At 39.2% G+C, this 24,659-nt stretch overlaps 1 protein-coding gene across 1 annotated transcript; it reads right to left on the reverse strand.

Annotated features, from left to right (window-relative positions):
- Window positions 1-18,904: 18,904 nt before the first annotated feature.
- Window positions 18,905-20,793, reverse strand: LOC122070542 (RING-H2 finger protein ATL54-like). Its single transcript, XM_042634724.1, has one exon. The coding sequence runs from the start codon at window positions 20,491-20,493 to the stop codon at window positions 19,312-19,314; it is 1,182 nt and encodes a 393-aa protein (XP_042490658.1). The 5' UTR covers window positions 20,494-20,793; the 3' UTR covers window positions 18,905-19,311.
- Between the last annotated feature and the right edge of the window lie 3,866 nt (window positions 20,794-24,659).

Consider the following 24,659-nt stretch of genomic DNA (forward strand, 5'->3'; position numbering starts at 1 on the left):
AAACCGTTTCTGGAAACAAAATCAAACAGGGCCCTAGTATCTGGATTGAATCATATTCGGCTGCAGTTGTTGTATGTGTTACTAACCACTCTATCCCTTATATTTTTACGCAACAATAATTATCTATTAAATCATAATTGGATTCCATATATTGCTATATCTAGCATTGATATAAACAGAAGAGTTTAGTTGTAGCAAATCAGCTTGCTTCCTACTCTTGGGGGACTATTCTCTTACATTCATTATTATGATGTAATACTATCAAGGAAGACCATGTTTTAAATTTGATTAGTAATTGTATCGCATCTGGGATCTGCTTGTTTCTCTTTTGAGTTGCCTTTAGTCTCCTGGTGATGGAAATGCCTTATATTATACTGATGGCGATGTTGAAGTTGAATTTAAATCAATCTTATATTTCCCCGTTTAACTACTCCAGATGCTAAAACTATAATACATCATTATTTTTTATTAGTATACGTTTGCTGATATTTAAAAATAAAAGACCGTAAATGAACAAGATGTGCCAAATCATAGTTCTTGTTAGGCCCATGGCTATGATCTTTCCAACACCTTTTTTTTTTTTTTTTTTTTTTTTTTTTGCTAAAGGTCAGCAAAAGAAAATATTAATCAAAGAATGGAGAAATACAAAAAAAGAGCTCTTTGAGATCTTACACCACCTTTGACGTGGCCATCAGCAGTGTAGCCGTACATCCCAAAGCTTAGTAGTTACAAAAAATGAAATCTGGGTCTGTTGAGACAATCACAATTACGATCAACTAAAATTGAGTTTGGAGCATTATCCCAATTTGAAGAGGTACGTGTGACTGCAGCCAGTTTCGCGATACTATAAGGGTTAATTTTGTTTTCTGTAAAATCCACATAGTGTGCTTAGTAGGCATAAGAACCATTAATCCAAGGGAGTAGCACAGTTGGTGAGCAACGAACTTGGTACTAGCCATTAACTCAGACATCCTAAGTTCGACTCCCACTAAACACACCTTAGGCCACTCACACAGGGTTGTTTAGTGTTCTTCACTGCTTTCAATGAAAGTTGAATGGTTCTCATTCAACCCCAGTATGACCCGGTTCATGCGGTTGTGGGGTTAGTATGGGCCCGCGGGACTAGTCAGGCCGAAGGCCTAGATACCCGTCGTTAGCAAAAAAAAAAAAAGGCTCAAGAACCATTGGGAATATTAAGGAATAAAAGTTCATACATGGTGAGTCGTATATTGAGATAAGTCAGCAAATTTGATAAGTGACATATGAAAGGAGTTTCGCAGTCATCCATCAATAGCTTACCTACCAAGCCATTAATCCAAGTGGCTAAAAAGTATGATAATGATGCAAGTATTTTCCTTCCTTGAAATACAAATATCATAGTAGAAATAGTATGCACCAAATGAAATTCCTTTCTCAGCCTTGTCTACGATCAAGTGTAACATGCTGCAAAATGAAAATGCAACAAAAATAAATAAATAAATAAATAATATTGTAAAACTTAACAACTTTTTATGGATGAGGTATAGAGAAAATCATCCTCGCAAAATACAATAAATACAGTGCTCAATATTTACTTTCAAAATATAAACTACCTACTTGAAATCGCAAATATGTAACTCTATTTGGTTGCAAGGGAAACAAAAGGGAAGAGAAGTGAAAATTTCAAACCCAAAAGAATAAAATTGTGAAGGAAAAAGGACTCTATGCAATAATGTTGGGGCTGCGGCAAAGCAATGGGGAGGGGGGGACTAAATGACTGACCCACCCCTATAAAAGGTAGAAATGCCCACCCAATTGATTTCTTCCACATGCATTCCCACGGTCCCTCCCCCCCACACCCAGACAGGGAATTCTTCCCCTTTTGTAATTATACCTCACATGATCATACTAATTCCTCTTAAAAAAAAAGATTTTATATTACTGATTTTGAATTATTCCATATTTCGTTATTAAAATTCATTTTAGTTTGCATCTAAATGCCATGGAATTGAAAGTAAAAAAAAAAATTAAGAAAATAAAAATAAACTGGCCCTTGATTATACTACAATATATGCTATTGCTTCACTCTGTAATTTGATCATGTACATGCTCCCAACTCAAAGAGGATCTGAATCCAAAGGCTGACTGAAGAGCATCCAGCCAGGGGGTAGCTGGAGTGGAACCAGCAAGACACAAAATAGGAGTCTCTCTCCAACCACCCCAAGGCTGGAGAGGATCTGAATGCCCTCAAAGATTGAAATCATTCATATATTTAGCGATTGCTCTAACATGGGCTATAACCATAGTAAACATATGTGTTTCAAAATTTTGGTATAGCAACGGTCCACAATTCTTGATATCTCGAATTCGTGGACTGTTGCATTCTTCATATCTACTGTAAATATTAGCTAAAGCAGAATTGCATTCAGCTCAAATGTAAATAATTCTTGTAAGTTTGTTATTTGCAACATTCTTAATATCAAAGAAATGTACAATAATGCTACTTATCTTGGTACTAAGCTTTGTCACCCCAGGGCCAAAAGTTCTAGGTTCAACCACATCGTCCAAATGGTTAACAAGAAACTTTTTATTTGGAATGTTAATCTTCTCTCTTATACAGGGTGGGGTGGCCTGTTTTAATCTTCTTTCTTATGCAGGGTGGCCTGTTCTTATCCAATCAGTTATATCCTCCATCCCCTCTTATTTGATGTCCTGTTTTGCTTTTCCCAAGGTCATATGCAAGAAACTTGACTCAACATACTTACAATTCAGGAATGGTGATGATAGTGACAAGAGGAAAGCACACCTCATTGGTTATCACAAGATCTGCACCCCAAAATCTGTAGGTGGTCCTGATCTGAGAGATTCAAAAACTCAGAACAAAACTTCAGTTTTGAAGCTAGGATGGCAACTAATCATCGAAGAAAATTCATTATGGGTCCAAATTTTACCTCACAAATACTTCTCTAACAGATCCGTCTTCCACCCCAAAACTTCAAGGAAGAAGGGTTTCACCACATGGAATAGCATCGTAAGTATTCTACCCACTGTTAATAAAAGTGTTCTAACCAAAATTGGCAATGGTTGCAACACTGATTTCTGGGTCGAGCCATGGACGCCAAATAATCCTAGTTTATCTCCAAACTAAATGTTTCTGTACCCTACTCTTCATCCATCATCATGGTAAGTGATTTTACTATTGGGTCAACTAGAATACTAGTCTTTTATCCTTTATTATCCCTTTATCATTAGTAAATGATATCTTACAAATGCTTCTAACCTCTAATTCTGATAGATGGTGGTGCCACTTCTCTAAAAAGGGGGATTTTACCACTAAAATGGCTGCTAAATTTTTCAAAAGTGGATTCATTACTAACCCTATTGGAATCTCAAACAGATGTTCTTGCTCACAGTGGTGGTGATTCTTCTAGAAACTTCAAATACACCCAAAATTCAAAATCTTCTTCTGGAGAATAGAACTTTGGAGGATTTCCCATGAAGGATATTATGGTGAAATGGATGACTATTGATTCTACTTGTGGATTCTGCTATAATCAATCTGAGTCCATCTGGGATATTTTTCTCTCAAGCGGCAAGCCCACTGGGCTTATGTACTAAAAACATTTCTCCTATTTCTTTTCAGTGTTTGATTATATATTTCTTTGACTCTACCACAATTCTTGATAATTATCTAAGTAACTTATTTAATATTTTCATTATTATTTGTTATTTTTTATGGACCCATGGAAATAAAGAATTATTCAACAATGATAAACCAAACCCTTATTCCATCAGTTTCCTGTGAAACAATGGATTGAGCAACACTAAAAACCAACTCAACAACAGTAGATGATCTTTTAACATCCTGATCTTGTTTTCTCCTGCCTACCCAACATTGGCATTACTATCATGATTTGTGCTAGCATCTCCAACACTTGTGATAATATTTCTGGATGAGGTAATTGCATCAAGGGAAATAAATCTCATTAACTGTCAACCATTTGATGACAGAAAAATCTAATAGATTAAAGCAAGAAAAATCAGAAGGATGGAGAATTGCAGAAGTATAGAGCAATTCAGAGGAGTTGGAACATCTCTTTTTTGAAAAAAGTACCACTTCGTGGCCTTTGAGCATGGTTCCTATTTTTTGGATAGCTATGATCTTTTGCCTTTATCTGGCTTAGGTCTACTATGGCGTGGTCCTTCTTCTAGAACATTTGGCTTATGTAACTATGAATAGGAAAACAAACATTTCTACTCTAGTGACGACATAGATGTACATTCATTTTTAAGTTGATGATTATTTCTTTATTCTTATTAAAAATAAAAAAGCAGTCCACGATTTGTATAAAAAAAAAAAAAAAAACAGTCCATGAACAAATCATTTAAATTGGTATTGAATACATTGAAATTTCTGCTCTTATATGAACGTAGAATCCAATTTAAGTGTCATCAATTCACACATGTTTTTCAGCTATATCAAGCATGTGTAACAATGTATCATGTTTGGTACAAATGATACAGTCAATACAATATCAACACCACTGTACGTATTTGTTGTAACCTAGCAGTCATTGAGAGGGGGGTGAAGCAATGAATCCGATTTCCTTTCCTCAATTTGACGTATACGGTGATTTGACGATCTATGCAAACACTATGTCTGCTGCTAGTATACAGTCGTATGCACACTCAGCCTCTCATAGGCACTTTAAGTATGCACATCCATTTCACATTCCACGTACTTCTAAGCAGTACGATATAAATTGTTATCCACACGCACAACACATGAATTTTTATGAGGTTGGGCAAAATGCCTTCGTTATCAAAGTAATGCATGTAAAGACTTCGTACCTACTCAATACATCATTTTAACTGCAACTACAGTTGCGAGCACCCACACCCAATTTTTCCAATAAACAACTTAGAAGGCACACATGATGCCAATACAAATAGTAGCACCTACCCCCGATGTTTAGCACCCACTTAACACCTCTTACAGAGATAAAGAAATAATAATGAACTTATATAGATTGCCTTACAATCAAGCTTAGGCTAGCATATATTCACAACAATGATCTCCTATTGCCAACAGTCATACATAATCACAGACTATAATGGTAAGGTAAATGTAGGGTTAGAAAATCTTACATCCCTTGTCTGGTGTTCTCAGAGAAGTCTCAAAGCACTATTTCTGCAAATTGGAATCCTCAAATCTCCTTTAGAGTAGGAGACTTGAACCTTCAAGTAAGCACTACAAGCATAACACCTCACAAGTTTCTTCATTGCCTTCTTCAACTTAAAGCACAAAGAATCATACCCTAACTCACTTTTCTCTCTCTCCTTTCCCCTTTTCTTAACTCACATTCAATCCCTCACAATAATGTTTCAATAGTCCTTCTCAAACCACCATTAGTGGAGTAAAAACTACTTCCATCTAGCTGCAATAACCATTTAATGGCAAACCAACAAGGGGAGAGCTTCCACACACAAAACTATGGGTTTCTTCACATCTGAGCTCTGTTTTTAGTTAACCCAAGGGGGTAGCGAATTTGGTGAGCAACGAACTTGGTACGAGCCGTAAACTCAAACATCCTGAGTTCGACTCCAACTAGGCACACATTGGGCCACTCACACGAGGGTGTTTAGTGCTCTTCACTGTTTTCAGTGAAAGTTGAATGGTTCTCATTCAACCCCGGTATGACCCGGTCCATGCGGTTGTGAGGTCAATATAGGCCCACGGGACTAGTCAGCTCAAAGGCCTTGATACCCGTCGTTAGCAAAAAAAAAAAAAAAGAGCTCTATTTTCAGCCTTCCAATAGATAGAGCTCGGAAAAACAAGAGATAGCAACTTGAAGGGACCATTTTTGCATTAAGAATCAAAAGTTATGCCTATTTGAAGTTGGGCCAATGAGACATCCCCCAAAGGGAATCTATTAGGACGACGTAGGGTACACTGGGCGCATCTCAATAGTTGGATCAGCCTCAAAGGCGCCTCGGATCATAACCATTGGATCTGTCCAACATATCATTAATCTGGACCGTAAGATAGGAATAACCACTGACGCAGGGCTGACGTCATTGTCAGGCGATGAAATCATTGTCAGTCTTGTTGTCGACCTCTCATTGGTGGGTAGATTGACGTTGAAGTTTATTTCTAAAAGGCCCCATATAAAGCCCCTCGGCTCCAAAAATACCATGATGAAAGTCCCCTTGACCCATTTAACTGAACGTTCAAAAATTACACAAAAAACCTTCAGTCCAAGAGAAAAATACTGAAACAACATTTGTACACCAAGAGCTAATTCTATTTCAGGTTTTGGATTTTCTCGACCAAACCTAGCCCAACATACCTAAACAACCCACAGGCTTGGCCCGTCTGAAGGAAAAAAGTAGACCTTGTAGAGAAGAGGATAAAAAAGAGGAAAACTCCATAACTCTCTCATACAGATTCGGTTTGAGAAAACAAAAATGGTATGGAGCACAACTCAAAACTCTACAAATTTTCAAAAGACCCCATCAATGGACTCAGTCATGCAAAAAGACAAAAATACACCTGAACATTGTGGAAGTCATAACTTCTTCATCCGATATCAAAATGGAACAAAACTAGGTGCGTTGGAAAGAATTTTTTATGCTCGCATAAGGCCATGCAAGATTTCTCTTTCAAAAAATTCATCTTTAATGTCGAAACTGCCCTCAGTGGAAATAGGCCAAAATTGGCAATTTATGGCAAAAAATCCATACCACCTACCATGGATGAACCAAACGACTCAAACATATCATATGCTACCACCATATCTTTGGAGAGACCGTATGTTGCCATGTCATCGTTGGAAGCCATCTGACCCCAACTGACCACATCATCACTGCCATGTGGCCGAGGTTACCTACAACGACAACCAGAAAACAACAATATTTCCTTGTGTACCGTTGTTTCTATATCAATACTCCCTCTTGGGGTCAAAAAAGGGGCAATCTGTAGTAGTTGAAGTTTATAGAAACAAAGCGATGGCGGGGTTGAGTTGTCTACCGGTCACTATCTTTAAGCTTATATTCATCACCTATGGTGCAAGAGGGTTCTTGTGAATCAATCTTCAAGGTGAAACCACCCCTTTGACACTGTAGTGGTTGTTACATTCACTCACTAGGCCACTCTTAGGTTGTGCTTAATCAACCAAAAGAATAGAGCAAAAGGAACTTTCAAAATAATAGGCAAAAACCAACACAGGGAGAAAGAGCAAACAAAAACAAGAGAGGTAATAGAGTGAATATCTAAAGTACCGGGCATGTCCTCTGGTTATATTAGATAGATATCCCTTGAAAACACCTATTCAAAAAAGCTCAAATGTTGTCTCTATAAGGAGAAGACAGAGAAAAATAATCATTACCAACGTCCAAAGCATTGTGTACATCGCGCATCGGAAGATTGCCAACATCAACAATGCATCAGACAACTCTCCTTTGACGTTGGAAAAACTTTGTTCAATGTCGAACAAAGCAAAATGTATGCCATAAGGTTCCTAACGCACTAATGCCATGCCTCGGCTCGGCTTGGCACCCACAAAACCCCAACCCCGGCTTCAAAGAAGTACAATATGAACAGCTCCATTTTTTTTTTTTTTTTGGTAAACAACACTCTAGTTTCTTTCATAAGTGATATAAAGAATAGAAGTAAACATTTCACACTACTTTAAAAAAAGCAACATGGGAAAAGTCAAAAGTTGAACCTTGTGAAAGACATAAAGAAGGAAATATAACAGTCATCTTTTTATAATGCAAAAAGTAAATAAACTTAATTTTTGTGGAAGCCAAACAGTTGAGGGCCCATTCTAGGCTCCTTACTTCCTTAGGACATAGGAGGTCTGGCAGGTTGGGCTAACCATATGTTGGCTGAAGCTCAGCCAGTGTGCACTCTCTTCTCGATCCACATCTTTAAACTTGCAGCTCTTCTAGATTCATATCCATTGGAGGTGTCTCTTCTTATTGACATCCCTCAAGGTGTCAAACTTTTTGTAACCTTAATTTTATTTCCCCTTCCCCTTTTTGTTGTATCATCAATTAGGATTTATCATGTTTCAGATCTACTCCTCCTCCCCGCCCCCCTATTTTCCAGTTCTCCCTCCCCCACCCCCTCCCCCCTTCCCCCCTCCCCCCTCCCCCCTCCTTTAGTTTGGTTTCCTGGCATGTTCCTTTCCTAGGGCTGGCTTGTTTAAGGTTGGCTTCTAATAGGTAGAGCCTTTACCCTTGCTAACCAATTTAGGCTGTCTGTTTTATCCATTTTTTGTTTGATTTTAATAGAATTTTCAATAATAATAAAAATAATGACTTAACTAACAATGTCATTTCAACCCGGTATCAAAGGGTCGGGAGAACCCATCCCCTCCCCCCTTCCCCCTTCCCCCTTCCCCCTTCCCACTCTTCAGTGGCCCAGTTCTGCAAAGAAACTCAGTCCATGAAAAAACGATGCCACTTTCAACTTATTTGATGCAATTTTCAACTTATTTTCGAAAACCTTTTTATACCCATATCTTTTAAATATTTTAAATATTTTAGAAATAAGACCCTTTCAATTTACTTTTGATAATTAAGAAAATGTGTCAAATTCTAAATACACCGGTAGAAGTATCAACCAAATACTCCCTTTTTTTCAAAAGCCCCAAGGAAAATTGAACTCATGACCTACAATTGTGAGGTGTTTTCCTTACCAACCAGACAACCCAGCCCTTGGGGTTGAAACTAGGAGTTGGTGTACATAGATCTTCAATTAAATCTATGACTGTAGATTTACTGACAATGAAGAGGTAACCTAAACAAGGCCCAGGTTGCACCAAAAACCAGAAACCAAGGCCTACGTTGCACTTATCCAAGTAGCCAGTTTTACATGTATAGGTATTTTTTTCTATTCTCTCTTCCCAAAGGGCATTACTTCACCTGAAGAAAATCATAGCAAAGGAAACCATTTGACAATGTCTTTTCTTCATCTTGCTTTAACCGAAGGTAATAATTGGAATTGCATGATTTACCAAGTAATGCATAACCAAGATATACTCCTAGAGAAAAGAACCATGCAGATCACCTTATCCATTGAAACTCTGGAACGATAGCACAATTGCATCAATTTACAGACTGGTAGTCACAGATAACTTGAAACATAATCAGGAAATTTTGATTTCTAGTTTCAAGTAAAAGGCATGAAATATCAAGTGCATAATGAGCGACCTAATTGGAGAGCAAGTTTTAATACAACATCCATACACACAACAAAGAATTTAAAGCAGTAATCAAAGAAAGCAACTTGAAATCTGAAATTTACAGAATTGGTAAGCAAATGCTACCCCGCTGGTGCAGGTACAAGCCAGTGCAGGAGTCAATGGGAGGGTGCACAAGAGCATCTTCATTGTGGGGGCAGCACGGTCTTTACGCACCCACTGTGTCTAGGCATGTACCTGCACTCGCGGGTAGCGTTCTTTCTTCCTTAAAGAATTTGAAGTTACATTGATCCACCTTTGATATCTAATATAAATTCAACATAAAAATTACCTACTGACCGCTGTGTTTTCCTATCATTCTACTCATTTTTCTTCCACCTACATGCATAGGTCCAGCAATGATATGGTTTCATTATAGAAGCCTCATCTTTTGGCTTTACCATTTCACTCACAGAATGAAATGGGAAAACCGTCAAGCACAGCAACAGCCACAGGATGTGTGTCAAACATTTCCTTCTCAGGAGTAGAGGCAATAAACTGGTGCCAATACCATTTTTTTCAATAAAAAGGTCGGCTTAGGTAACCAATCTTTCACCCCTGTTAAGAGTTCTACCATCAGATGATCACATAGAATAGAGGAAACTAGCACTGCAGTAAAGCAAAAGATGAACACATAAACCAGAAAGAAAATGTCCAAAAAAGAAAGTACACCAAAAATAATATTCCAAAGTAATTCGCTTTCATCATATTCACCAAGGTAAAAGGGTCAATTTGAAACTAATATTGCAACATCAGCTCTATTACCTGGTAAATTATTCTGGTGTCGGACTGTGTTTATCAGATTGTTTTATTAACACCACAAAGAAACTCAAGCTACAACATTGTTTTCTGACCAGTAACCGTAAAATCTACATCAGTAGTATATAGTCTAGCAATTGTATTTCAGATAATCTCATCTGCATTGTAGCCTTGAAGATCAAATTAAAGTTGGGGCCACTGGGTTCAAGACTGTACCTCAATCATTAGGTATTGTTTTAAAAAGGTAAACACCCCCACCACAATCTAGCTTCTTCCATAAGTAATATAAAACTAAACACCCCCAACTGAGATCAGCCAGTGAGTGTTTTCAATTTGGGGCAACTTCCGACAATATGTTTCAAGAAATTTATCTTGCTCTATGAATGTGGAGACCCATTTGTGAATTGCAATATCCTCTATTATATATAAAATGTTTTAAATAGGTTTTCTGCTGCAAACCTTTACCAGCATACCAGTAAATAAATGGAGGATACATATACCCTTTGGAGATAACCCTCTCCAAGCAAGTATATCTTGCCATCTAGGCATGTCTGGAACTTGACAAAACTGCAACCTTCAGACTATAAATGAAGAAGAGATTTCCTATTTAATTTGTATGAAAATTTATATAATGAATTCAAGGAATTTAATAATAACCAGTAATATCCCTCAACACCAGAGGCAAAAAGTCCAAAAGAAACCCAATGAAGAAATTTAGATGCAACAGTTTAAACGAGATTCAATTGAGTGAACCAAAATTCAAGTTTCTTGACTTCCTCCAAAGCTTTTTGTCAAAACAAGCACATTGCATAAAAAGCATTTCACAAGAAAAGTAATGTGATGTTCAGCTTCATACAGAATTAGGGAATCTAAAATTCCTTATTGACATAGGTACCAACAACAAATGACATCTCTTTTCACAGACTTCCCATTATTTCTCACCATGCAACTGTATAAAGTCAATAGGACCAGGAGCAGACAGTATTGAGGAGAGGGCTACACTTGGATCTCAAATGATTGTGACCCATCAAACAGACTGTACTAGGTTGTGTGAGCCCTAAGCAGGCAGTTTATGACATAGTTGGGAAGGCATCCAGGCAGCTTTGCCTGGACTGCCTCCTTGGTCGCCCAGGACCAAGGCGTCGCCTTGCTGGTGTCTTAGTTTTGCCCCACTCAGCCACCTTGGTTCGCGTAGGCATTGTGTCAACTATAGCTTGTGATAAAAAAACAGATGGGTTTGACAAATTGACCATGATGGTGTAAAAACACAACCCTAAAACGATGCAGAAGATAATGGAAAAACAAGAACAAGCAATGCACACAGATTTACGAGGCTCGGCAAGATTGCCTACGTCCTCGGTGAGATGAGATTCTGCTTCACTATCAATGGAAAATAGAGTTACAACGCTCGTCCTTACACCTCTCAGTATTACTTGCATTACAGAGAAAGAAACTCTCGCTACAAATATATAACGAAAAAACCCTAATCTAAAAAGTACTGAAGGAAATTTTCTGAAATGGGAGGACTTCTTGCTAGAGCAATCACAAGCTTTGTCACCTTTGCACTTGATCTTGAGATAAGATATATCACAAGCAGAGGAGACCTTATCAGATCTATCCTGTAAATCCTTCCAAACTTTTTTGATGTTGCAGAGTTTGTCAAGAGCAATAAGAGCATAACTGTAAAGTGAACCGATAGTGCATGACCCTAGTGGAATGTTTTGGTTCCGCAAAAACTGTCGTGTATCTGCACCAAGAGGTTCTGGGAGAGAATTCAAGAAAACCTATTTGAGATTTTCATCATCAATACCACCAATCTTATGGAAGCAGTCAGTCATTCTGGAAAAATGTTTATCAAGATTTGATCTAGTCAAAGAGCAACATTTCATCTAGAGGAATTCATCACGGGCCTTTGATAAATCATTTGAAACTGGGCCAAGAAATTCCTGATAGAGAGTGGTAATGAACTGGCTCTCAGTAAGTTGGACAAGTTGAAGTTGCCTATAAGGACCAAGAGCTAAATACCATTCTCTAAGTTTGCCTTGAAGTCTTGCAACAAATTTAGACAAAACTGTGACAGTAGGGGCTCCTTCATGAAGTAGTTCTACATTGATCCAAGCATGAAAATCGGCAATTCTTGATGCTCATTTTGGAACAGGGATATCATCCAGGGTAAAAAATTGTTTAGGATCTTGGTTTTGATAGGGGGTGTAAGGTGTAGATGGTGGAACAGGGTTTGGTCTAGGAGGATCCTCAGGGTTATGTATTTCAGGGTCATCATCCATTTCGGAAACATGGGGAGCAGTAGGTTGAGGGCCATCATTCATGAAAGAGGGAAGAGGGTTAGAAATTGTAAGGCTTGTAAGATACTCAGATAAAGCATTCTCTGAGGGGATAACGATGGTATGAATGGTTTTGGGTGGATGGGAGGTAGCAAGGGAAGAAGGTCGAGGAGTGGTCTGGGAAATAGAGGAAGACATTGGCACTGGTGGGGAAGGTGCTGAATAAGGGACAGGCATAGGATAAGAGGTAAATGGGGGAGGTGCTGATATGGCATCTGCAAATTCTTCTTCATAATCACTGAGATCCATCAGAGCAGCAGTAGATGTCCATGCTGGAGGAAGTCTATTACGGGCACGGCCTCTGATTGCTCGGGTTCTTTTAGGAAGAGCTTGTTGTTGTCTTTGAAGTTCTTTGAGTTCTTCAGTAGGAAAAGTCCTTGGAGAAGAGACAACTGGCGGAGTAGGTGAGGCATACATAGCAAATGGATCCTGGGGAATATAGCTGGGTACAGTAACCGGAAGTGGTTGATGTCTGCTTGTTGCAAAAGAAGGAGGTTGTGGCCTTTATAAACTCTGAAGTTGGGCTTCAAAATGACGAAGATGCTTTTCTTTTTGGCCAATAAGAGCAAAAATAGCTGTAGTGTCAGTGACACTAGAAGCAATTCCAGCAAGTTCAGCATGCACTTGGTCAATTTTTCGACGGAGAGATTGTAGAAGATGATCATGGTGAGTCAGAGTGCCATGAGTATGTTGAGTCTGGACCAAAATTCTCTCAAGATATTGGTTCTGGACAGTAGCATTTTCTGCTTGCCAGTTCAAAGTTGCTTCAGCAGGAGAAATTGCTTCAGATTGACCCGTGGCACGGATCGACGGTTTTACTTTCCAAAGATGACAAATACCATGAACATCAAGGCCAGAATCATGTAAGATAGGAGACTAGTTTAAGGGCCCCGAACCCCCTCTCTTACACTCTAATTTACACTCTAACTACAAAGACACTGTCGAACTAAAAGAGAGATGAGTGAGGAACCGTTCGTGCCCCATACTCCAATGGGTCACTTCACTCAATTACGTGTCCTTACTGATTGAGATCTGAGAAATTGCATAGGTGATGGTCGAGATCACCGGTGTTTTAGGTCGAGGAGAAAGCCTTATGTCTTCCACCAAGAAGAGATAGGAAAGATGCTCGTCACTCTATTTCTTTAGAGCCTTTGCGACGCTTGGGAAAAGATAGAACCCAAGCAACACCGGTCACAAGACGGCGGCCATTTCCCCGGGTCAGGTTTCTTACAAGGGACTACTGCGTCGAAGTCCTGAAAAACTTTTGAGAGGGGAAGAAGAAGAAGAACCTGGAGTACACATACAACAGGGGGGAATAATTGGAGGGGGCAATTCTGGTTTTGGAGGAGGTCTGCAAGTAGGAGAAGAAGGTTTAGGTTTATCCTTGTTGCCATACTTGACAAAGAAAAGATATTTGGAATCATCACTGAGAGGACCTACAGAAATATCTCCTGATTCATAACATTCTCAGAGAAGCTGTTGAGAAGATTTTCTTCTGGAAGAACGTTGTGGAGGAATATCATCATCAGAATCTTGGAGAAACGCATCATAGTCACAGAGGTCAAAGTATTTATGACCCGTAACAGGATCTTGGAAAAAATAGATTGGGTTTCCCTTTGAATCAAAAGATTTGATAGGAATTTTTCTTGGATCATACCAAAAGAGGTTGGAAACGAGGAAGGACGAGTTTGAGATCTAGGAGGAGGAAATCGGATTTCTACCTCACCATTAGGATGTCGAACATATTCTGGATCGGTAGACTGGACAGGGTATGGAGGGGCTTATTGTTGGGATTGGGCGACTTCTTGTTCATAGGCTGTAACCCAAGAAGAAGGAAGGAGACGAAGAAGTTCATCCCTAGAAATCTGTCGAGGGACATAGGTACAGCAAGGGACTTGATTAGAGTCCATGGTTATGAACAAAGCATCCTCAGAATGACCAGTAAGAAGATCAAAAGCATGATTCTGCAACCTATATAGGCCATCTAGTAATGTAAAGTAGCAGCCTGAGCCAATGGATTTTGGGGCACACCAGTGATCTGGATCTGAAACTTAAGGGTAGAAGAAAGAAGAGGGTCTGAAAGTGGTATGTTAAAATTAGGGTATAGAGTTAAAAACACTGTTTCTGCATTCAGAGTTGTCTGGATAGTTGCGATCACGGCATGTTGATACCGCAAAAACTGGCTGTCTAGAAGAGCTATGCGAGAAACCACTGGAAGACATATCCGTCCATGGAAGGAGAGAGCAAATTTGATGGCACCAAGATGGAGATGAGTATAACCTTGTTGAATCCACTGAGGGATCAAGTCCAAAGGTATCTCAAGGGTGAAGAGTTGTTCCTTTTCAGTAACAGGAACCTGGAATTGATCAAAGAGGGAAGCTTGAACCAATTCTTTCAGTGGTCGAGTTTTCTTAGGCTTAATAAGGGTTGTCCATTTGGAAGTAGGGATTTTTGGGAAAACAGTATATGGGTTTAAAAGGGGAGTAGGAGTAGCAGGAATAACCTGATCATCGGGAACATAAGAAAGTTCATACAAGTAATCTAAAGAAGAGAAGATCGAGAGGACGAAGAGTGTCGAGGGAAGAAAAAAGAGAAGAGGGTGAAGCCATGGAAATTTAAGAGTGAGAAATTGGCATGCTCCAGATCTGAACCATCACCTGCCCCCTTGCAACCCCCACCGCTCGCTAACCGGCTAGCGAGACCGCCGTCCTAGCTGTCGAGGCGCCTGCACCAGTACTCTCTGAATTAAATTGTAATGGAATACCAAACATCGTACACCAACAGATGGGTATGTATCAGCATTCCATTCTCAGTCTCAGCCTCAGCCTTGAACCAAGACCCACAACAAAGATGCCCCCACTTGGTCCATTTTATCATATTGGATCCCAGTTCCAAATCCATGTTTTAAAACCTAGAATTACAACCTAGGTTATATAGCTCCAATGCAGAAACGAGTCAAGAAGTCAGATCCACTGAGCCCCACCTAAATACAAGATATGGCAACACCTTTGAGTATGATTACATTGTGAAATCACAAAACACAATAAATGTAACATCTCCAAACAACCAAGTAGCTATATTTAATATATCAAATAAAGAAAAAACATTTAACACAGAAGAATGGAATTATGATATTATCGCATAATACTAGAAATTCCAAGTGTATGTATTTAAAATCAACAATGCATAAGGCTCAATGGACATGAATGAAATTGGTGGGCACTTCCTAGATTCAAGTTTTGACTTCAAATCTCCAATACTAGCCCACACTCTATGCTCAATTGTGTCCAAAACAAGTAATTTAGTTAACTTGATGAGTTCATGTATCATAAATGGCAAGAAGAATTTTGTTTAATTGTCTATCCAGTGACTAATATAGATGAGCTACATAAAAAAATTTAGATATTTGATGGTATATGCTATTGAAAACCATAGTAGACAAGCAACCACAACATTAGATACGAAACATTGAAACTAAATTGCATTTTTTAGATGCTATCAAGTGAGGCAATTGGTGAACTCAATATGTATGATGAAGTTAGTGAGACACCAATGGAACAATGTAAACAGAGTTTTAAGGGCATAACACTGCCAAATTCTGATGGGAGTCTATCATAAGCAAGAGTAATGACTTCATGCATGGGTCTTGCTGTGTATATGTTCAAATTCACACAACATCCTGCTATTAATCTATTAGATTGTGTGACCTTGGTATTAGATAAACTACTACAGAAAGGTCCTTTCAGAGAAGGATTCATGGATTATGCATGAATACAGAGGGAGTGAGAAATGAGGAATGACTGGATTAGAGCGGATTTGGGAGTTGCTCCAATTCAAGACAAGCTCAGAGAATGTCACTTAAGGTGGTTTGGTCATGTTCAGCGTAGACCTTTGAATGCTCCTATAAGGAGGAGCGATCAAATACAAATGGAATGAGCTAAAAGAGCTAGGGGCAAGCCCAAAATGACCATTGAAGATTTGGTAAAGTAAGACATGCAAAAGTTAGGTCTCGATCCTAATATGACATCAATCAGAGCTGTTTGGAGGGCTAAAATCCATGTTACCAATCGCATTTAGGTGGGATGTCTCGAGATGTTGCTTTGATATGTTTCTTTTCTTTTTTGTGCCCCTTTCTTTTCTTTTGCTTTTATCATACTCTATCGTGGATTCATATAGCCGACCCCATTTAGTTGGGAAAAGGCTTTGATGTTGTTGTTGTTGTATATAGCTCCACAAAAAGTGGAGGTTCTTCTTACCAGGATACAACTAGGAGTTTACAAACATAGATCTTCTAGGATCATGTTTCTAGATATCTCAAATCCACCAAGTATAACAGAGAACTAGTCCAACCAGGAACCAAGCCTACAGGAGGATCAATAAACTGACAAACTAGCAAGTTATAGCAAGGACTCTAATGAAGAACTGAACCGCATGTTGTATGGTTGCCTTCTCCAGTCAACAACTAATGCAACAACACAAAACTAAATACAGCAACAGTCGACCACCATCTCTGAGAAATCCAGTAACATGTAGTCCCCGAATAGATCTTAGACTTGCAGACAACACTTAGAACAGAAAACACTCACAGGGTTTCGATTGGGAGATAGGAAAAGAAGATAGAAAAAAGGAAAATAAGAAATATAAACAAGAGGGGAATAGAGAAGGGGGATACTGGGATAGGTTGGGTAGACTCTCACTCTTCCAAGGGCATTTTACCCACGAGGTCTCTTACTTCACTGCATCTCACAGCTTTTGGAATAATCAACTCTCTTTTTTCTCATCAAAATCATGAGTTGTAGATCAGCCACAAACTTTTAAGGAATCCACTTACAACTAGATATTATCCTATTTGGAAACTAATTACAAATCAAATCAAATCAAATCCCTCCCTTTTACAAAGATACAGGCCCAATAAATTAGAATTCCTACTTTCTAAATTGAAAACTAAAATTAGAAACTACCTATAGATAATATATTCCTACGTGTTACAAAGAAATATGAAAATGGAAACTAGATCAATCAAAAATTTCCTAACCTTGCAGCTTAAACTCCTCCATGCAAGCTGGCCATGGTCCCACGATATCTCCAAGAGTGCATCCATCTTTGGTCTTCATAAAGCTAGCACTAAACCCCACGAAATCTGGAGTCAATCTTCCCACAAATCAGCAAATCAATAGCCAAGGAAAATATCAAAAATAATCTCTAAAACAATCTCTACGCAAGCTGTCTTTGGGTCTCTTGACATGCTCCATCAGACCAATCAGGAACCAGGCCACACCTAACAAAGCTACCTCTCACAGCAGTTGAATCTCACAACCGGTCTGGACTGTTTTGGCCTTGTTCATGTGATCTACATCAAAGTATGTTACACGCTACCACAACAAAAGATTTAGAGGGATTTAAATTTTTAACTGTCTGGGCTTCCTCAAACATTAAATAAGATCACCTAATTTGGAGCTTGAAAAGGAACCTACTGCCAACCAATGAAGTAAAATGGGAGATAATTCTAGATACTGCTCAGATTGGTTGTGGGATTGAGAGACTCAGAATTTTTTTAAAAGAATCCCCAAAAATGAACTTAAGGTGACAACAACACCACTCAAGTGATTATAATTACTGTGGGACAAAGAAAGACAAAATGGGAATGGAAGATCTGGGAGAACTGGGCCCAACAGTGACTATTTAACTCTATTATTCATCTCAATAAAGGGATATCTTATTGACAAGTCGCTAGAGAACAGAAAGGCGACACACCTGAAAACTAAAAGGAAAGGAATGTGAAAAGGGCACTAAAGTCTGGTGCCTTGGTGATTGCTTATGTATTTCGACTTGTAACAGTACCATTTTGATTTGAACCCTGTAATGAACAAATTCTGAGAAAATCAAAGAGGCTGGTTATCCCCAATTAACTACAACCAAAATAGATAGAGCAGCATATTAACAATTAAAGAATAGTAAGATCAATATGCAAACCAATGAGATAACAACATATAAGAGGAAGGATTGGGCTTGAAAAATTACTAAAATGTGTGGTCAATAGAAGCAAACAGTAAATAACTGGTAAACATATACAAATGGAAGATGCAAATCACTTTGTATGCAATATAAGTATAACAGATCACACTTCTATGCCTAGTATATCAAAGCAATTCATGGTAGTCAACAGATGTAAAAGCAAAAGTTCCTATATTAGAAATTATTGTGCAGCCATATATTACTGTAAAATATTGCTGATAGAAAAATTTCTGAGGCGGGAGAGGCAGTAGGGCGTCATGGATCGATACCAGATATGGATTGAGATCCCCAAAATGTATTCCTCCGAATCAATGAAGGGATTAACTGGATTGGAAAGGAATGAATGAAGAGTCAGTCATTTTACAACTCTATACCAATGTTAGATACTACATCAGAGAAGAACCTATGTTAGCCGTGCCAATGTTTGCTTCTATGCTTTGAAAGCATAGTTACAGTACTGCCTACGGGATGTAGAGGAAACAGGGCAAATAGAGGTTCTTGTTACATGAGAGAGGTAAGAATTACCAGAGGCCTAGCGGTTCTTTTGTATGGGATTAAAAATTTCCAACCAAATAGATTAAAATTATAACAATTTTTTTTGTAAGATCTTTCACTTGAATTATGCATTTCACACATAAGTTGTAATGTATAAAATTACATCAGGAATTTATTTGTTGAAGGAGATACAGAAATAAATGGCACAATTACTTGGGCAAATCAACTTGGTTCTCCTTACGAAATAAAAACATCAGATAAAACGCCAAAATTCTTTGTACCACCAAGAGTTCACTCTGATTGTCAGATTCATTTTCCTTCCGCTTATGTACAGTTCTTCAGCTTATGACTTTGTTGTGTATGTAGAAAAAGCAAGGGGAGGACCCCAATTTGTTGGGGGCAGCCGAGATATCATGTTCTTGCAGACATCCCCACTGCAACTAAATATAGGTCGGATAGAAGAGAAAAAGAGCTCACAGGGGAAGAATTGAATTTTGGGCTCCGCCATATGTAGACATCAAGGACTTCCCACCGCTTGAGACTGATCTTTTCATGGCAATGGGTCCTGCCTTGAGAGCTTGCCGACCGAAAGAACTACCCATCAGCTTAAATATGGTGGTACTTTCACCTCGGCTCTTGACGAGTCCCGAGTTGGATTCCTTCACTGGGACGACTTGGGTTGATGAACTACCTTCTTCCAATTCTGATCGTGGAATATTAGCCACAGAGAAACAGATCATCGCGGCAGCCAAAGAACCCATCGAAAAAGACCTTCTTACAGGCTGTATCTTGCCTTCCTCCTCCTGACGAACAGCTTCCGAGACTCTGCCGAGCACATGAAGGCCAGAATTTGCAGGAGACGAAAGAACAGTCATAACCCCCTTTTCAACCTCAGTATCGATGGTTCCATCATCGACCCTTAAGTCAACTTCATATTCTGATCCAGTTTCAGCCTCAACTCTGGCTTCACCCACCCCACCTTCGCCGCTCTGATTGCTTCCTGAACCAGCATCTCTCGCTGAATCCTCCGATTGGGTTTCGTCAATTGTACCCAAATTGCTCGAATTCATCTCTGTTACAGTCGACAAAATCTCAGCACCAGCGGGGTTAGACACGATTGGGGCACGACAGAGAGGACAATTAGTATGGGATCTGAGCCAAGTATCAATACAGGGGAGATGGAAGGCATGGCTACACTTGGGTAGTAGCCTCAGAGTCTCATCCTCTTGGAACTCACCGAGACAAACAGAGCACTCAGTCCCTTCAACCAATCCCTCTCCCTTCTGGTACTTGCAGACGTTGATGGAATTGATGATATTTTCTGGAAGACCCACGGTTCGGATGAACCAGATGGGGTGGTCAATCACGGGGCCATGATCCTCATCGAGAAATTCTTCCAGGACACTACCGTCTGGTTGGGGTGGAACTACCCTCGAACGTTTCCAACACGAAAAGTACTTCAGAATAACCGCGTAATAGGTAAGGAGAAGAAAAGTTCCACCAAGAACAGCGAAGGCGATGATCCAAAGAGGGTTGAATTGCTGAGAGGCGGATCCACCACCGAAGGTAGCCGGAGTAGGAGGATTAGGAAGAATAAAAGGACGAGGTGTACAGTTTTCAAAATTATCGCTACAACGGACTGTAAAATACGCCATGGAAGAAGCAGGGAGAGAGAGAGAAGATTAGATTAAGTTTGAAATTGAAGGGATAAAGAAGCAGAGCAATAGAGAGTAGGTTCGATCCTCCTTCGCGAAGAGACCATGTTAGGGTTTAATTTTCTATAGCTTCAGTTTCGTTCCCATTCCGCAGTTCTTCCTTTCTAGTTTTGTCAAAATTTCAACCTTCAAGGTGGGGTAGATGAATCATAAATGGGGAAGGAAGTGTTGACCAGTGGTGATATGGAAGTGAAGAGCTGGTCGCTGCCTGGCTTGCCTATTCTGCTGTTTCCGTTGAGTCACTGGAATGTGAATCTTTCTTCGGATAATTACTAAAAACGAAAAAGGGAAATTTTGATATCTCGTTCAGATAACTAAATCTGTGCACAATCAATGATTTGTAACCGTTAGATGTACGGGCCACCAATTGCCTCAATGGCATCTATGTGGATGGACCCATGGATATGTCCGTGAGGACCGATGACTGGGTCCGGGTCTGTGACTCTGAAGCTAACAATTCCTTTTGTCTGTTTTTTGGTAGGACTGAATGCTAACCCATTCAAAGCTAAGGAAAAATTAGGCCCAAGTTGGAAAAAAATCATCTGCAATTCGGACCTGGTATAATTCAGTGAAATACCACATTTAAGGTGTGACACGTGTATTAATACCAATATAATGGTCCAGATCTGATTTAAATGACTCTTCACTGATTTAAGATTTTATTAGTTGTACCATATCTGGACCATTGCATTGGTATCAATACACGTGTCACCCCCTAAAGATAGTATTTCATGGAATTGTACCAGATCGGAATTGCAGACGATTTCAACCCGCCCATGATTGGCCCATTTTCGCATCAAAGTCTTGTGTCATTAATGACTCTCTTTGCCTTGGCCAAAAAAAAAATAATAATAATATATATATATATATATATAATAAGGGAAAATATTGGGAATGCTGTCGATATCAAATATGCTAACACCCATTGTGCCTATCTCTCTCTTCCCTTTTTTTTTAAATGGCCCTCTTATTCTTCTTAAATGATATTCCATCATGTGATCTTATTAATGTCATCCGTTAGTATACTTGATATCGGTGGTATAACTATCCTTCTCTCATATAATAATAATAATGATCCTCTTTGTTTTTCTTTATTTAAAATTTTTTTTTTGTTGGCTGATTAATGACCCTCTTTGACTTGTTAGCAACGGAATCACGTGTCTAGTATTTTCTGGAAGTTTCTATCAGATTTGGCTTATCTTCAATTCTTCATCCTTCAACTCCTTATTAATTTCCTAATTGTTCCTCATACGAATTCTACTCTAATTGAAAAACGAAACGAAGGAGACATGAGGATTTTTCTTGAAACGAAAAAGAATGAAGAAGAGAAGAAGAGTATTCAAAGAGACTTTCATAGAGTAAGAACGGAGCCCAGATTTTCATTTAAAATTTTAGAGTTTCGGCTAAGGGTTTTTCCAACTCTTCGATTTTGTTGTAACAAATATTCGGTTAGAAGTTGTAATAACTTGATTATTCAATTTATAAAATATTTTGATTACTCCAAGTGTTAATTTCTTAATGTCTTCCATCCTCTGTTCTTCTTCCTTATACACCCTGCCGTTCTTTCAAAATCCTAAAAAAATAAAATTAAAAAAGAACAAAATTTTCCATTTTATATTCAATGTATGTTTCATAATGAACCTCCCTTGCAGGTTGTTGTAGCATGTGCTGTTGCTGCACACAAGTTGAAATATAATTCAATGCAGCTTGATGAGCCAAATAATGTACACAGCTTGGCCTATCTAGTTGTACTTCCACAGGTTGAGGCCTATGCCTTTTGAGGATCGAGTCCCGAGCTTGATCCGCAGAAGGCTAAGCCTCCAGCTCAAACAATGCCAAACCTTGTCTGATCCTGACGATCAAGGCATAATCCTCAGGATCTTGTATCGTCAACTCAGTGGATCTTCCCGCCAATTCACCAAATCTTGTCCCTTGCTGAACAAATAAGCAATCTCCCTTGGAGATCCATCCAAGCAAGGAGTCTCCAAATAGGTTATCTGTTCCCTACTGGCTCTCTTCAAATTAGGGAACCAACTTCCTAATAGGTCTTTTCTTTGAGATCTCTTACTCTAACAAGGAATAAATTTCCTTATTAAACACTTTCCAAAAATGGGATCGATTCTTTACTACTTGGAATTACTTGTCGCGAATTTTTTGACTTAATCATTAAGGAATCTCCCACTGGATCAACTTGGCTCTCTCTTTTGTGCATTCTTTTGTGCAGATACAGTGAGGAATATCAATCCCTGCCAGAAAGAGTTACCGATTAGATTTGACCGCTTCAAATTCGCTTTTGTCATGGGAAACGCTGTACAGTAAGGCCACTAACTCAAGAGCGATGTTACTACGAGGTGAACTCTTCTTGGTTTCTTCCCCTGCTCCTCAAGGCGAACCAGCACGTAGGGCGGACCTTCCATAACCAATGGTACCAGGAGACTTGTCTGAGCTAGCACAAGGGGAAAACCTCCAACCAAGGATTAAAGTATCGATATCGGTCGCCGTATCGATCGACCAAAATTAAGATACGTATCGGAGAGTATCGTATCGTATCGGAGATACACTAAGATACGCTAAAGATACACACATAAATGGATAGGAAACATTTTTTTAAATACTTTTGCATAAAGAATTTGTTAAAAAAAACTATTGGTAACATATATTATGCATAAACACTAAATTGAGGATATCGTACTAAGAATTCAAGGTTTGTAGTTGTCCCATAAATGTAAAATCCTTGTTCTCAACCTTGATTTCTACTTTAGTTAGAAAGAAATATGGCTGACAGCAACTTTGGAACAAAAAACCTTCAAAAAATCGTGTTTTTCTGAAAAATTACCCATCTTGGCCATTATATGACCGTAGCGCACTGTATTGGTACATATCGATACTCACCGATACGTATCGATACTCACCGATACTTATCGATACTCACCGATACGTACCGATATATATCAATACTCATCGATACGTGCCGATATATACCGATACGTACTGATCGATACATACCGATACTCACCGATACATACCCCAATACATACCGAAACTACATTTTACCTCAATTTTATATTTTCCATAGAGTCGTATCGAGGCATATCGTATTGATGTGTATTGGTGGTGTATTGATGCATATCGGTATGTATTGTAGGATATATATCGATACAAAAGGATTTTAAAAATTTTATGTATCGTATCGGTGTGTATCGTATCGATCGGCTAAATTTAAGATACGTATCGGAGGGTATCGTATCGGTATCGGAGATACTTAAAACCATGCCTCCAACTAATAGCCATTCAGGTTCTAATAGTAGGAGTAAATGGATCCCTACCACCACCACCTCCATTGGCGGAGTTGCGTCCTAATGACCAGCAACTAATGCCTCAAATCCGTGATCTACAACTATAGATGCTCGAGACCAATGCTCTTGTCTAAAACTTCATTCACCATTTCGGCTTGCCCTACCGACAACATTGATTCCGCAAGTGGTTCCCTGTGCACCACCATCGGTGGCTAAGAGGCATAGTCGAACCGGATCTTCCTACTCTAGAAGACATCTACCGACGAATGAACCATGCTAAACCGACCCTCCGTTGATGAATCAGTAAACATGGGTCCCTGGAAAATCTAGGAGAAACAGTACCATGCGGCCCAAGGAGTCGATTATTCCCTTAGATAGTCTGTTCAAGTGACGGGAGGAGGGCTCAGGCTCCAGCAAGCCGCGAGAGTTCTAGTAGAGGCCACTCATGGAGGTCTAGACCCCGAAGAAGTATCCCAATTGTGGTAGTAAGTTGAAGGTGTCACACTAGGTATGAAGTTTAATCTCGATGGGAGAGCCCGATTTGATTATCTTGCCAAGATGATCACGCCAGAGGAGGCCGACCGCCTCTCCATCCAAACCCTCCTCGAGTCTGCTAGAGGGTGCAAGACAGGGAAGCATGGCCTCTCACCAAAGTGGACCAAGAACGACTAGATTTGGAATGATGTCTTCAGGGACTTAATGAAAAAGTGGATGGTCTCAAGAAGCCGTCATCTGATCTGGAGGTTGCACCGACCCACACTGATCTTTCTGATAAGCCAATGGCTACTATTCTCCCCGATAATTTATGCA

The sequence above is a fragment of the Macadamia integrifolia genome, unplaced genomic scaffold (genome assembly GCF_013358625.1).
Source record: "Macadamia integrifolia cultivar HAES 741 unplaced genomic scaffold, SCU_Mint_v3 scaffold944, whole genome shotgun sequence".
NCBI classification, from domain to species: domain Eukaryota; kingdom Viridiplantae; phylum Streptophyta; class Magnoliopsida; order Proteales; family Proteaceae; genus Macadamia; species Macadamia integrifolia.

What these genes read in the sequence shown, in the direction of transcription:
- LOC122070542 (XM_042634724.1), bottom strand. Translation starts at nt 20,493, where the DNA reads ATGGCGTATTTTACAGTCCGTTGTAGCGATAATTTTGAAAACTGTACA.